The sequence below is a fragment of the Elephantulus edwardii genome, unplaced genomic scaffold (assembly GCF_000299155.1).
Source record: "Elephantulus edwardii isolate Elephantulus edwardi_28Jun2011 unplaced genomic scaffold, EleEdw1.0 scaffold00088, whole genome shotgun sequence".
Lineage (NCBI taxonomy): Eukaryota > Metazoa > Chordata > Mammalia > Macroscelidea > Macroscelididae > Elephantulus > Elephantulus edwardii.
This window is the reverse complement of record NW_006399838.1, coordinates 5,218,844-5,234,621: the sequence shown is the minus strand read 5'-3', so window position 1 is coordinate 5,234,621 and position 15,778 is coordinate 5,218,844. Positions and strand designations below refer to the sequence as shown.

At 46.1% G+C, this 15,778-nt stretch overlaps 1 protein-coding gene across 2 annotated transcripts in view; it reads left to right on the top strand.

The window, feature by feature from the left end:
• The window catches only part of FNDC3B (fibronectin type III domain containing 3B), a 406,030-nt gene that overhangs the window by 339,840 nt on the left and 50,412 nt on the right, over positions 1-15,778 (top strand). For both annotated transcript variants that reach the window (XM_006890351.1, XM_006890350.1), the window contains 4 exons: positions 7,490-7,614; positions 9,519-9,693; positions 11,840-11,926; positions 15,108-15,246. In XM_006890351.1, the coding sequence (XP_006890413.1) occupies positions 7,490-7,614; positions 9,519-9,693; positions 11,840-11,926; positions 15,108-15,246 (526 nt within the window). The remainder of the gene's footprint in view (positions 1-7,489; positions 7,615-9,518; positions 9,694-11,839; positions 11,927-15,107; positions 15,247-15,778) is intronic.

Below are 15,778 nucleotides of genomic sequence, written 5' to 3'. Positions count from 1 at the left end.
GAAGCCCTTTTCAAGAGAGGAACAGGACGGATCATTTCTAATCTGTTAATTTGAAGGCAATTGAAAATATCAGCCAACTCCACCTCTTGTGCCCGCAGGATTGGAAGTGCCAGCTTCCAGCGTGGTTAGTGCCAGCGTAATTAGGAATGTTAGCCAGCGCAACCGGGGCCCCCACAGCCTCCAGAGTTACTCTTGGCACAAAAACACTATGGCCTGAATTCATTGGTTGTGTGTGATTGAGATGAGCAAAACTGACTGCGGATGTGTTGAGTTCCTGAAGCGGGAAGCAGTCCATTTAGAGGATGGAGCTTCCCAAGTACCAAGAACCACTTTCTAAATGTCTGTACGTGAGTTAGATGAAGGAGGGGGATTAAACGGAAAACGATTTTTGGTGGGTTTCTTTCAGTCAAGAAACTCTGACACTTGGTTACTTGGGATAGTCCTGTGCTGACTTGGGCCACAGGTGTGACTTCCACTTCCTAAACAACACACCTCCTGAGGCCTGTGAACTTTGAGAAATGTCGATAGTTGCAGAGGGGCTTCGGGCCTTTTGTTCACAGGGTCACTGTGAGTCGTGTTCGACTCGAAGGCAGTCAACTACACCCCCACAGACGCAGGGCCAGGACCCTTCTCCCGAGCTTATTCGAGAACTGACATAATTGATAGACTAACAGAGCTTAGTAACACTGACCTAAACCACTCGGCTGAAGGTCACAGGATCTTTGAGTCCATCTGAGGCTGTCCCGACCCAGGAATTGTATCCTCTTGCCTACCTGGAAGAGTGCTCGGGTGGCCTAGTGGTAGGGAATTGCACTGCCAACCCAAAGGACGATGGTTCAAGTCCAGCAGCAGCTCCATTTAAAAAATAAAAATGATCAGTGTCCTTCCATTTAATTAAAACCTCTGAAATCTGCTGGGAGGTCAGCTATGAGTCAGTTCTGACATGACAGCAATGAGAGAGAGGGAGGGAGAGAGAAAGAGATAATGTTCCTTGAAGGGTTATCTCATTGTCATTCTTGTAGGGTTAGGCCATACCATGTCTAAAAACCATTCCCCAAAGACTGTTACATGTCTCCGCTTTAAAAAATCCCGACAAGCTCTCAACAGTTTAGGGGGGCATTATTAAAAATCTTAATATTCCCTAAAATGTTACTGCTAGAAGATGTAGTAGCGACTTTATCTTGCATTTGATTGGCATTTCACTTGATCTTTATAATCTTAGAATGCTGGTTGTATTTTTAGCTTCTACAAAAATAATTTTAAAAATTTATTCAGAGAGACCTTTGTTTGTTGGGTGGCTTTGCTTAAAAGGCATGCACAGAGTTCATGTGAAAAATAGAACCCTTTTTGCAAGTATACATTAAGCTCTTGTGAACTAGCTTCCAACTTTTCTCTCTTCTCCCTTGGTTATTTATAGTGTAGGTGGAATTTGTTAAAATTACTGAAATTCAGAGAGTGTGAAAATTTGTACTATCAACATATATGTTTATCTAAATAGATGAGTGTAATGTTGTGTAACAAATTACCCCGAAGTTTAGCAGGTTAAAACAACTACTTTATTATGGTAATTAATTCGGGCTTGGGAATTTGGACCTGGCACTAAAGCAATGACTTCTCTGTGCTCCAGTTTCTGGGCGTTTAGCTGGGAGAACTCCTTTCCTGGAAGCTTGAATCTGCTGGGGGTGTGTCTCTTCTTGCAAGTCTAGTGATGAATGCTGGCTTTGGACGGACTTTCTTAAAAGAGCCATCCACGTGGCCCCCTCAAAGCATGGCAGCCCCGAAGATGTCAGGGCTTCCTCACAACGTGGCAGCCCCAGGGACCTCCTCCTGCCACCAGTGAGTGTCCATAACAAAGGCTTTTGCTTTTCAAACCTAATCCTAGAAGTCACGTAACGGCTGGCTTCATTACCACTTACTGTATTTTGCAATCACAAACTGATCCCCTCGCAAAAGAGGGAAGAGATACCAAAGAATTTACAAACATGTCTTAAAAGTGCCTTGACTCATCTTAGTCATGAGACACTATTACTATTTTATTTTCTTTATACTATGATAGCACATGTTGTTGTTGTTATGTGCCATCAGGTCCCTTGTGAATCATAGTGACCCTATGTACAGCAGCCCTAAACCCTGCTCTATCCCTTGCCAATCTTATTGTCGCTGACACACTCTCCAAGGGCTGATCCCACCTTGCAACATGTCCAGAGTATGTCAGACGAAGCTTCAGAATCCTTGCTTCCAAAGAGCAGCCTAGCTTCACCCTCTCCAGGACAAACTTGTTTGTTTTCCTAGCAGCCCATGGTATATTCAGTACTCTTCTCCAGCACCACAGCTCAAATGCATCAACTCTCCTTCTGTCTTCCCTAATCATTGTCCAGCTCTCTGATGCATAGCAAGTAATGGCAAAGACCCTGGCCTGGATCAGGCGCACCTTAGTCTCCAGAGTGACATCGTTGCTCCTCAGGCTCTTGGAGAGTGATAGCACATAGGGTATTTTAAGTATTATGCCTTAAGAGCGTTAGATTCTAAGGTCATAAATACTGAAATTACACCATACAGCCTTTCATTTTTCTTTTGAGATGCTGTCCTGTTTTTCTTTTGAGTATTTTGGGAAGAGTTAGGAGAAGAAAGAATGTGTGCTAGCAATGCAGCGATAGGGCAGGGCAGGCCTTGGACTTCTCACCCCGTGCTGCTAAACTCACCAGCAAGACATGCCCTGGTGACTCTCAGATACAGTTCTTTTAGTTCATAGATGGAAGAAATGCTTCTTCCTACTCTGTTAGCAAGAAGAAGAGAAAAAGGTGGGAGAGAGACTTAGACAAGATAAACTCCTGCATCATCTGTCGTCCCTGTAACACCAGGATCCTGGATCCTGTTCCTTCGCTTGGCTCACAGGAGGCTGTCCGAGCATTCTCCTTTTCCTTTTCTTTAGATGAAAATGAGTAGCATTAATAGATGAATTTATAATCTTGACTTCATTTCCTTTTTAAACTTTATAGAAAGAAATGAATACATTTCCACGTAAGTAGTCTAAAAGGAGATAAAAATGAGAAAAGACCTTTCATAGTTTGTCATTTCTCTCCACATTTCATTGCCAAGAATCAGGGAAGTGAGAGATGTCAGACCCCAGCCAAGCAACTGCTCTAAACTCCAGCCTTGACAAGTTAAAGGGGGTTGACGGTGTCAGAATCACCAGGCGGGTTGAAGAAGCAGCCGGTTCCACAGGTCTCCAGTGTATAAAGTCCTAGAACGAACTCAGTTCTAAGGTGTCGGGAGTACTCAACGTGTTTCTATTCACTGAAGAGAAACAGGACCAAGACAAAGCAGGCGATCTCAGGACTGGAGAGGCTCAATCTGATCTATGCCTGAAACTGGGGCCAACTTGCTGGCAAGCCAAGCGCTTTCCTGGAGAGCAGTTCCCACCAGGCGTGCGGGACAAGCACCCGGGGCCTCAGACAGAAAACAGTCCCATTGTCTTGAAGATCAGGGTCTGGCACTGGCCCCTGGAGCTGGGTCTGGGACTGACAGGACAATAGGTCAGCAAGAATGTGAGCCCAGTCCAGTGTAGAGGAGGAACACTAAGAAGGAGGACAGAGGAAAAAGCCTAGATTTCTAAGGAATCAGCCAAGGCCAAGTTGAATACCTTTGGTTTTATCTCCACACGGTTGGTTTATACTCCCGAGATTTCCTCACATTCTGGTAACAATTAACCTTGTCCTTGAGTGACCTCACGGTGTGCGTAGACTCGAGCGTTTGGGCATGCCCGGGATTATTACATGGAAGGAAGCCAGGGAATCCTGAAAATCCGCCCTGTTTGGCTCAGGGGTGCTGGCAAGAGGTTGCTAAGCCACAACACAGCTGAGGGTTGAACTGGTTCATGTCACATGAGGTCAGTAGCCCAGTGGCACATCTGCTCTAGAATGCTCGGAGATGTGAACTCTCCAGCATCTTTCTGGAGTTAGCTTGAAGTTTCCCACCAAAAGCAGGAACCTGAGCAGCACTTGGCGTTTTAGAGGAGTGCTCAGGTGCGGTGGACCTTGCCCGCCGTGGTGCACAAGATGGGGATGCTACTGGGAATCTCCCGTCCACATCGACACGCCAGCTCAGGCCAGGGTACCCGAGCCCCTCAGTCCTTAGTCTCCAGCCGTGGTCCAGCAGCTGGGCGGCGGCAGACGGGACCAGGGGTGTTCTGCTTTCTGTGTTAACGTGTTGACGTTCCTCTCGTGGCCTGGTTTGGGGCATGAACTGTGCATAGGGCTGACTTTAAAGCCTAGTAAGTTTCCTTTCTAAGTGAAGTTCCTTTATCTAAGTAATCTCAGGTAGTTTCGATTCTAGAGAACAAAAAACTTCCCCTTACAGCCTGGCTGTAATCTCTGAGTCATTTGGATCTGAGCTGCCTATAAAATATGCAAGTTATGATTTATCAGCCTTTAAAACCTAACTGATAGTTCGAGCATATTTAATTTTGTGATAAATATTCCAATTCTCACTCTTGTCAGTTTGTATCAATCTTTCTGTTTTCTAATGCATTACTTTTTTTTTAACCCCACCCATAGGAAGAACTGAGTACTATACCTATCAATTCTGTCTGTAAGCTAGGATTTCTCTTACTTTATGAACAGAATCTCTAGATTATTCTGTGCCTTTGAGTAATGTCATCATTCCTCTACTCAGGTGTCTGTCTGCAGGTGACCCTGCTTGTGTGTGTCCCCTCTGCCTGCCACGCTCTCTGACATACGTCAGTTTTGCACTCCAATGTCCTAATTCGTTTTTCTTAAATAGCCCTCTGCTATTAAGTGCCATATGATACATGAACTAAAGCCTTTTTCTGTTGTCTAAAAGGTTTAGTTTCATTCCCTCAGTGTTTTACTTTATTCTCAATGACTTCCAAAAGGTTTCCCAGATGCCCTAATCCCCTAACTCTGAAATGTCCTCTTTTTCCCTCAGACATTGCTTCGAAAACTTGATTCTGAGTTCCCAGCTCCACTGGAGCTTTGCACGAGAGCCTTGCACGTTTTATAAGGTGGCACAATGAAAAACCGGGCATGCCTTGCCTGGGGGAGGAAAAAAACCAACCCCAAAAACAACCACCCAGATCCAACCAACCAATTTCAGTTACTTAGGAATTGGCTTCAGCCGAATAAGGAAATACCTTGAAGGACATGAAAGAATAATCATCAGTCTCTTGTTTAAGGCCCAGACAGTCTGATATTCACCATATTGAGGCAAATCTACTTAGCAAGAAACAGACTGACTTTTATTTCTTGGCTCTGGTTTACTGCCGCAGAAATGGGCAGAAAGGAGACCAAACAAAGAAATAGGAAAAATAAGGTATTGAGAGGGAGCCTGTGTCAGGTTTGGAAGGGGTGAGAACTTCCGTGGCGGCAGGCTGTGCCTTTCTTGGACTGTTTACTCTGAGTTCAAAAAGAGAGGAGAGAAGATAGGTCTCTCAGCAGCCTGAAATGGATGCAGAACAACCTCAGATGTAATCAGACCCTGTTTGTCATTATGCAAATGCGCACATAAATGGGTTTTTCTGTGAATAATTGGTCCACATCAGCTCTAGCACTCAAGGTTAAATAGGCGTACCGGCATGCTACGCCAGCCACTCGGTGACTTCTCTCGAACAGCAGCTGAAGAGTTCGCCTCACTGTTCTTTGAGGGTAGCTGCACCTGAAGGAACTTTGGGTTGAGGACTTCCATCCCCTTCCTGTGAAAAGGGCACCACCTTGCTTGGAGGGAGGAGAATGGAAGGGCTTGCAATTGATGGTAGCATGGTGGCTTTTCATTTGTCCACCTTGGTGACGCTTCATGCTAAATGGTGTTTACTTTCTCTTCTTCAATGTGCCGTCACCTGGAATGTGTGTTAGTTGTAAGCTTGCTCCCAGGAAGGAAATCCTTAAATGTTCTTAGGGGGGAAACAAAGAATGTGCTTCCTCATTGCTTTTAAACTGAAATGAGAACTTCAAACGTATTTCTGAAGATCCCGGACCAAAAGCCTGATTAGAGTACTGAGGGCCATCGAGTCAGAGCCAAGCCACAGCTGACCCTGCAGTGTGTTTTCAGAGGCAGTCAGCCTCATGGGAAGAGACTGCCCATCCTTCTCCCGGGGACACCTGCCTTGGGACTGGCAGTGCAGCTCCTCCCCCTCCAGGCCACCAGAGCGCCCTCGCTGAATCCCAGCATGTGGCTTTCTTTCCTGTTGAGCACAGATAAAGAATGTGGGTTGTGAGTAGGAAGTATTTGTTCTAGTAAATGATTAATGTGAGCATGGCATAGGGGCGTTGGGAAAGAGCTCTGTCGGGAGAACCCACTGGAGTATTTTATTTTTATTTCCTAGAGTTAGAAGCATCATGCAAAGCCTAGGGAGGCATTGAAATATATTCCCAGGTTAAAAAGTCACTTTTGAAAGGGCATTGACTCTAAAAGCTTGGGAAACATTCTGTTTGGCTTTGCAAGCATGTGCCGACCTTCCAGGATTGTCCAAAGCCCTGTTGCTGGGAAAGCAGATATGGATAAGCTGGTTTAGTGACGTGCAGTCAATACTTAGTGGTAGATGAGCAAACAGCTCACCATCAAAGGAATGTCCGGATGGACTAGTCGAGGCCTGTGTGATGGGAGAAGGAGGCAGAGCGGACTGTGTGTGACCCGGGCAGCCGCCTGGACAGCCCCTGCGTGCCCAGGAAAGGCCGCATAGCAGCGGCAGGCTTGTCACTCAGGACAGTTGTGACCAACACAGATGAGAGTCGATGGGTCTTACAAAGTAGACTTTCTGCTCTGATCCTTAACTTGAGCCTGGCCCTGTGCCTGAAATATCCTCTTTTTTTACTTTTGCAAAGCCATAGCCACCCTAGAGATACCCTCTGCGTAATGGGTAACGGAAATTTCTTTATGTTATGAGAGAGATTTCACTGTGACACAAGTTCTGTGCTTCCCTCTGTACCATGGCTTCAGCCCTTCTTGAGTCAGTGATGGTCAGAGGAGCAAAAGTAGGATGGACCAGAATTTTCACAACGTAGGTGTCCTGTAGAGGGAAAAATGATGGGCCAGTGCCTTACTAGAAACACAGCTTCCTCCTGGCAAATAAGGACAGCGTGTGGGATTGTACTGCAGCCCCAGCTTCTGACAGAAACAGGAACAGTGACAGCCCGCCATGTGTTTCTGAACGCGTGTTACTCTTCTCCGCCCTGACACTAATTCAGTCTCCCAGGTGAGGCTCTTGAAAAGGCTCACCACCTCGCCTCTGGATCTCCCATCCCAGTTTCCCATCGCTGTTCCTTGTTCTAATAAAGCTCCATTTTACCGCTCAGTTCTATTGCAGTGTCACTGTGTCAGCCACGACTGAACTGGTTGGATGCTTTGTGGTGAACTTGATTTTGTTCCTCTAAACTAGGAAGTTGAGCCATTATTTAGAAACTCCCCTTCCTTTCTTTTGGTTCTCTGTAAAGAAGTACTTAAGTCCATTTTCTCCCCGCCCCTGTTGTTTTAGGGGAAAAGAAACAGTGGTTTCAGACAGTGCTTTTTTGGGAGCCAGAAACACTGCAAGCTGACAAAGCTGTGTCCAGCCATGGGGTACACGTTCAGACTGGCCGCTCGGAACGACATCGGGACCAGGTATGAGCCTCCCTCGTCCTCTCGCCTTTGAACTTTCCTGCTGTGATTCTGAGCCTTTTCTCACATTGCTGGAAGGATTGGAACAGCCTGCTGCCTCTACACAGGCCGACCCGAGGTTGTCGAGAGGGAATCTCTTTGGAGAGAGGAAGGCCTCTTCAGAGGGGGTAGTGTAGCTCTTGTGCAGTCTTGTCTGCTATGATGTGAAGACCCCACTAGGGGTCTCTGAGAACAGAGGATGCTGGGACGAAGGCAACGGTACACATTTTGAAAGGAGTCCCTCATGAGATCTGGGGTTTTTCCTTCCAAATCTCTTTTTTTAGTTTTTTTTCATCATTTTAGCGAGCTCTCCATTCCGTACCTTTTCCCTGTTATGTTTGAATGTTTCCTGAAAGAGGTGGTGGGCTAGCCCTCAAAGTCAAGCCCAGGGCAGATTGATACAGGTCTGAGAAACCCCTGACCATCCCGGAGAGCCCTGCCTCCAAGGCAGAAGAAGGTGAGGCTCCTTTGATTAACAATAGTTCCAGAACACTGTGTTCCAAGGACACTTGCTGGGTTACTCTTGATTAACGGAAAAAATCATCACTGCTTTTTAAGAACCGTCTTGAAGTTTGAGCACATCAGTGGTTCCCAACCTTTTTGCCAGTCTGAAGATGACAAAGGTTCTTTTGCAGACCTCCTGCCCCTACACATGATCGTATTTCCGTTGTTATGTAAGTGATTCTGACTTAGCAGCTCTATAGGACAGAATGAAAGTGCTCCAAAGGCTAGAAGTTTCTACCGAAGCAGATTCCCACGTCTTTGCTCTGTGGAGCCTTCGATGGGTTTAAACTGCTCACCTTTTACTTAGCATTTTAGGATCTTCAACACTGTGCTACCAGGACTTCTACCCATAAACCAGCCACCACCCCGACCACTCAGAGCCAGTGAAACAGTCCCAACTTCTAGTGACCTTCCTTTGCGACTCAAGGCTGTAAAGTCCTTCTAGAAGGGGCTTGCCATCTTTCTGCAGAGAAACTGGTGGATTCCAACAGCTCTCCTTTGACGTAACAGCTTGATGTTATGCCCTAACCCTCCAGGCTAGTGTCTGCTGGTTGGCAAAGCGTCACAGGATAAAAGATTTCTGTGGTTCGGGAATTTTGAAAGACACTGGAAACATTCCTGAACTTTTCTTTGAAAAAAATAGCACCATATGGATTTTCAGGTATCTGTTTTTATCAATAATTATTTGTACTCTCACAGATTTCAGGACTCACAGTTGTGGGAGGTCTGGTGGTGCAGTGTGTTACTTCTTGGGCTTTTTGGTCAGCAGTTTGAATCCACCAGCCACTCGTTGGGAGATAGGAAGCATCTCCTCACAGGAAGATTTACAGCTTTGGAAATCGAAGGGAGGGTCCTGCTAAGATGGTCCAACAGTAGTGGGATTGTCTTTTGGGGATCGCTGTGGTCCACAGCTTGGTAAACAGTACACCATGCCTTGCTTTCTGCTGGATTTTTTTGGATGGAGATACATCCTAAGAAGCTATTATTGTCCTGTGGTATTTCCCTGGTCTGCCCTCTGCCTGTTTCTCTCTCCGCAGAACACGGAATCCTGCCCAGGAGACCCCTTAATAAAGCTTCTTTAGCTTCCTTTAAAAAAAAAAAGAATCTATTGTCCTATAAATCGGTATGTTTTTCTAGTAGCAGGGAGCAGGAGATTTAGGCAAATTCAAAGTTGTGTTAGTGATTGTCACCGAGAGGATTCTTTGCATTCTTTCCTTTACCAAACCTGTCAAACCCTGGGCTGTTTGATTCTTAAGCGGGCCATGAGCTTCCTGCCGTGAGCGCTCCGTTTTGAGCTTGGAGACAGCCCTCAGTGAGCCGGCAAGTCCTCCTGACTGTGTCTTACTCTCTCCGCTTCTCCGCAGTGGGTACAGCCAGGAGGTGGTGTGCTACACCTTGGGGAACATTCCTCAGATGCCGTCTGCCCCCAGACTCGTCCGAGCCGGTGTCACATGGGTCACGCTGCAGTGGTGTAAACCCGAAGGCTGTTCACCCGAGGAAGCGGTTACCTACACCTTGGAAATTCAGGAGGAAGAAAACGTACGTTGTGCGCAGTTGATCCCGCTGGTGTGTGTTCTGTTTAAGACAGTGCTGCCCCAGCTGCAAGAATTCACAGAGGGAACTTTTCATTCCTGCCTTTCACCACGACTGCGCGTCCCACAGCTGCTCCCTCACAAGGGGGCATCCCCAAAGCCCTTGGTGTCCTTAACTACGTGTGGTCAGCAAAAATGGGGAAATCTTTTATCAAAACATAATGCGAATCCTGACTCTTTTCACCATCTTCGTGGCTACAGCCCTTTTGTCAGCGACCATGATCTCCCTGGGCTCTTGGGGTGTCCCCCAAATATGATTCCTTCCTTCTTTATTAACGCTCTGAGGTTATTCTCCACACCAAGCCCGAGGGATCCTGTCATGGTATAAGTCAGATCACCTCACTGCTCTGCCAGAGCCCCTCAGTGCCTCCCCCTCGCTGCCAGAGTGACAGCCAGAGCTCTCACCAACCTGCCGGGTCCTCTGTCACCCCATCCCGCCTTGGCTCCTCCCTGGCAGTCTCGTGAGCTCTGTGGCTGTTCCTTGACGCAGTCAGGCGTGCTCTGGCCTTGGGAAGGACCGACCCCAGAACTCTTTCAGTACTTCAGTTATCTCACTAATTGTCACCTCTTTGGAGAGGCCTTCTCTAACCACCCTGAAGAACTTCACAGAACACTGTCACCTTCAACTGTCTGCAGCGATGGAATGAGTCTGTGATTTTCCTGTCCAGGGCAGTAACCCCTCGCTTCATGTGGTTGTTCAGCAGCTGATTAGTAGGGAGCTCTGGTAGCTTAGCAGGTAAGGAGGTTGCACTACCAAACTAAAGGCAGGCAGTTCACATCCACCAGCTGCCTCAAGAGGAAGGTGGTCCATCTCCCCCTGTGAAGTTTGCAGCCTCCAGAAATCTGCTGGACAATCAGCTGGGAGTCAGTTCTGACTCGATGGCATGAAGTTGTTTTGTTTTAAGAAGTTACACGACTCGTAAGATCGGTGACTGAAATGAAATAGCCATCTCCAGTTCCCCAAGCAGGATCTTATTCTGCCCAGCACTCTGACCTCGTGAGTCAGCTTTCTTTTTCCTCATAGCATTTAGAATCACATGATATGTTTTATATGTAGATTTAAAAATAAAATTTAAAAAAATAATCCGCAGGGCATGTAAGTATCTTATGTGGAAGACTCTACCAGTCGTGGGGCAGTGCTGAATTCCTGGCGCCTGGAAGGAAGTCGAGTCCCCAGAAAGTTCTTAGCATTTTCTGAATGTACGAGTGAGGGAATGGACAGATAGCAGAGAGCGCTGTTGGGTTCTGTGCCCGCCACTTGGAGTGACAGGATCAAAGCGTTCTCCAGCCCGACTTGTCATTTCTCAGTTGAACAGAAGAGGGATCTGTGTGGCCAAGCCCCTCAGCCTCCACAGATTACAGGGCACATTGGGACCAGACCCAGAAAGCTCTCAGACAGAGAGGATTTCTATTTTCTCATTACACAGTTGTTAAATAAATGCAAAACCCCTACATATTACATTGTCACATAGTTCTACCTGACTATTAAATTCTTCTTTGGAATTCTTCCTGGGTGACCTGGCAAAGTTTGCTCAGTGAAGAAAGCATATGGTGATGCCCATTCCAAAGCAGAGCCACATTTTAACCCAAGGAGAAGATTGTCCTCATGTAAATAGCATCAGCCTCCATCTAGATCCCAAGCTGATAAAACAGGGCGGACGAGGCCCGGAAGAAGTATTACTGTGAGAGAGTTCATTTTCAGTTTGAAGCTAGGATACTCTCTACATTACATTGTGGGCATATGGGGCGGGGGGTGTCCCCGTCCGTCTGTCTGTCTGTCCCTGTCCATGTGTGGTTGGGTGACAGTGCTGTTGGTATGTGCCAATAAGTCAGAACTGACTCATCGGTTCTTCAGGGGGTTTTCAAAGGCAGTAAATGACAGAAGGAGATTGCCTATCTTTCTCCTGTGTAGCACCTGGTGGATTCAAACCATGTACCTTTGGGTTGGCAGAGCATCATCTGCGTGGCATTGGAAATAATTCCATTCTTAGTCCTGGTGATGGTGGAAAGAGTCAGAACAAAAACTCCATATAAAGGTATTTAATGCCCAGATTTGATAATACTGATCTCTCTTTCTGCCTCTGTCTTTTCAGGATAACCTTTTCCACCCAAAATACACTGGAGAGGATTTAACCTGTACTGTGAAAAATCTCAAAAGAAGCACACAGTATAAATTCAGGGTGAGTGAGTCATTTGCTCTTGATAACAGATTTTCCCTGTACAAAATAAAAAAAAAAGGATGCATAGCTTAAAAGGAAAACAAAACACCCAAACAAACACCAACAACAAAAAACCCTACTACTCTGTAGCCACGTAGAAAAGCAGTATGTCACCTAGCGTGCAGCATGTATTGTCCCTGTGTGGGCCTGTGAGATGCATGGAGTCTCCTGACTCCACCTTTCGGCTCTGACTCGCAGGCCACGTTGCATTGGTTGGTATATAATGATCAGGTAAGAGATATCGCAGGCCACGTTGCATTGGTTGGTATATAATGATCAGGTAAGAGATATCGCAGGCCACGTTGCATTGGTTGGTATATAATGATCAGGTAAGAGATAGCCAAGGAGGCCTTGTGATGCATTGACTCAGCACTTGGCTGCTCGCTGAGAAGTTCGCATTTTTGAACCTGAGAAAGAGGAAGATGCACTGAGGCGGCTCACTTCCGTGAAGACCACTCCGATACTGCTATGAGTCAGAGTTTGACAGCAGTGCGTTTTCATAAATAGCTCTAAGTGTATCAAATGGAGCGTGTGCCTCTTTGAGGACAATAATAGTTTTCTTGTTATTTTAAAAATCTTATTTCTCAGAATTTGAGAATCAGCCCAGTTTCAAAGTTAAGTGCTATTTTTGTTAAATCTGACTTTTCTCCTAGGCGAGCTGTGCCAGTGCACTGCTAGGCTCTCTCCACAAGGTGGCACTGCGCTACTCTTCAATTCTTGAGATTATTTTTATTATTTCCTCCCTCAGCTATTTTTCTCTTATAAAGCAGTATCAGCTAGGTGGCACCAAGCTGGTTTTCTTTTATAATAAAGATGAAAATATCTTTACCTAAAATCCACCTCACAGTTTTCTTTTTAATGGTGAACAGTTAATTATATGGCAGTAAATACTCATTAACAAGCAACTCTGGTGGCTTGGTGGTAAGGAGTTGTGGTGCCAACCCAAAGGCAGGCAGTTTGAACCCACCAGCTGCTCTGAAGGGGAAAGATGGAGAATCTCCTCCTGTGTGATTTACTGGCCCTGAAAACTCACTGGAGGGTCAGCCGTGAGCTGGGCACTTAGCAGCTCCTGTAAGCGTCAATAAGCCGTGTGTGTATTTACAGATGACTTGATTTTCCTGTGTTTAAAAAAAGTCCTTGCTCATTTAACCCCTGCTATCTAAAAGCATTTTAATTTTTTTAAAAAATAATATTTTATGGCATTCTTACTGAAAATTTTCCTAGCATATCTGATAGACAGTTTCCACAGGGATTGTTCAGTGACATCAGTTAACATCAGACTAGGTCAGCATTCTATTTGATCGTATACTGTTTGGGACCCATTTTTAGTACTTTTCGTCTTTTTCTCTTACCTCCTTCTCATCTTTGCTTTTGAGTGTTTGTTGCCATTTTATTCTCTTACAAATTGCTTTACAGGTAATACCCTCTGATAATGTGCTTAAAAGTAACCTCAGGGGAGTGGCTGAGTACTTGGTTTCTGGTGCTGGTCCCTGGATCCCATTCTTCTCTGTTGTTCCTGTTTATTTGTTATTGTTTGTCTTTCAAAGGACTTTAGTTCCCCATATTTTCCTGCCACCTGTGAGTCCAGGAGCAGGTGCTGTAATACTAGTCACAGTGGTCAGGTGTGGTAGAACCATTTGGTTCTTCTGGCCTCAGGGTAAATGGAATATGGCTCGCGCAGGCTTGATTTTCTCTAACCTTTTCATTATCTTCAGTAACAGCCTGTAGTTGTGTCTTAGTTGGTCACAGGCAGACATTTAAGACCACAGATGCTACTCCCTTTACCAGGATCATTGTTTTGTGAGTTGTGTGGAATTCATGGATGGCAGCCCAGCCCGTACTGTGTTGTGCTGTCCACCAAAAGCCTGTCCTCCCTGGTGGCTGAGGTCTGCCAGCCTGTTCGTGGGCAGAAAGATGGGCCATCTCCTTGCATTAAGGTCTGCAGCTAAGAAACCCAGTGGAGGGTTTCCAGGACTTGGAACCCACTTGAGTGTGTTCAGCCAAGTTACTGAGCTCTGCGAGACTAGGGTCCTGCGCCTCCAAACCCAGAAAACCATTCTTGGCATGTGCTTGGCTATCTGGCGAAGGAGTCTTTATATTTGTGTCTTCAAATGAGGCATGAACTTGCATCCACATAGCTTGTATAGACATGTACCTGTAGATAGTTCTGAGTTACCATGGCAGCAGAGTGCCGTGCTGGTCTGCAAACCAAACAGTCACAAGTTTTAATCTACCAGCCGCTCCACGGAGATGATAGGACAGTCTCTTTCCATAAAGATTTACAGCCTCGGCAAACCAGTGGTGTTCACCATGAGAGAGAATTACTGCCCAACACTGGGGGGATTGGCAGATACTTCTGAGGGTCCCAGTGGTGTAGTGGTAACACTCTCAGCCGCTAACAAATGGTTGAGAGTTCTAATGCCTCACTTACTCCACAGGAGAAAGAGGTGATGATCTATTTTTCCTATGGAGCACGGCTTTGGAAACCCGGTAGGGTAGTTCTCTGTCTTACGGAGCACTGGTGGCCTAATGGCAGAAAGCCGCGCTGCAATCCTGAAGGCACATGGTTCGAATCCACCAGCTGCTCCACAGCAGAAGGGTGGGCAGTCTCCTCCCGTGCAGTTAACTACTTCTGAAAACCTGCCGGAAGGTCAGCTGTGGGCCGGTTCCAACTCTGTAGTACACCGAGACAACTCTTACAGGGTCACTCTCAATCAGAGGCAACTGCTTGATGCAAATATTTTGCCCTTTTGTTCGTTTTAAATCGGTATTTTTACTGTCACCTATGTTTCCATCCGTATCTGTCTGTATTTCCACCAGTATTCCTGTATCTATCCATGTGTGCTACACTTGTTTTCATTTTGATTGTGCTTGTACTAACCATATCCGTGTTTAGTGCCACTTTCCCCATCACCAGACTGAACGAGTCCCTCTGATCTAAGCCATACATCCCCTGGCCCGCAAGCGCCAATGGCCAGGCAGCTCTCTGTAGATGTCTAATCTTGTCCTGCTCTGAAAGAAGGATCATGATCTGGTTTTCCCCGTAGCATTATGTCTCCGAGCCAATCCTACTGCAATCCGTTCTGCGTCCTCTTTGTTCTCTGTGTTTACATGTGCTAATGTTTTCTCGGTTGTTTTCTAGCTGACTGCTTCGAACATGGAAGGGAAAAGCTGTCCGAGTGAAGTTCTGGTTTGTACGACGAGCCCAGACAGGCCTGGGCCCCCGACGAGACCCCTGATTAAAGGACCGGTGACGTCCCACGGCTTCAGTGTCAAGTGGGGTATGTGTCTCAGTTGTGGCAGTAGCTGTTTCAGATGGACTCATTCAGTCGTGAAGGACTGAGGTGGGGGACGGACCACGGAACTGGTAGGAGGTTTCCACATCTGGATTCACATGTGACTTGTCTCATCTTAAGAAGTCCACAGATTGCTGAAAACAGTATCTTCCTTGTCCTGGCAGAAGATGTCTTGTTCATCCTCCTATGTCCTGAATTAATGATTGTTTTGAATTTTGTATTCTCTGAACATTCACGTTATTTTTCATTGTGACCTTGTCAGAACCAACTCATAGCTCACCCTCCAGTGAGTTTTCAGAGGCTCTTAATTGCATAACAGGAGATTGCCCGTCTTCCTCCCAAGGAACAGGACATTGGTGGATTCGAATTACCTGCCTTCAGATTGGCAGCACAACCTCCTACCTATTAGGCTCCCAGAGTTCCCTGGGTTTTCAGTACTTTAAGAAATAGGACAGTATTTAATATGGAAGAAACCTGACCTATAAAGTAAATTTACATTGAAAGTAAATGTTAAAGT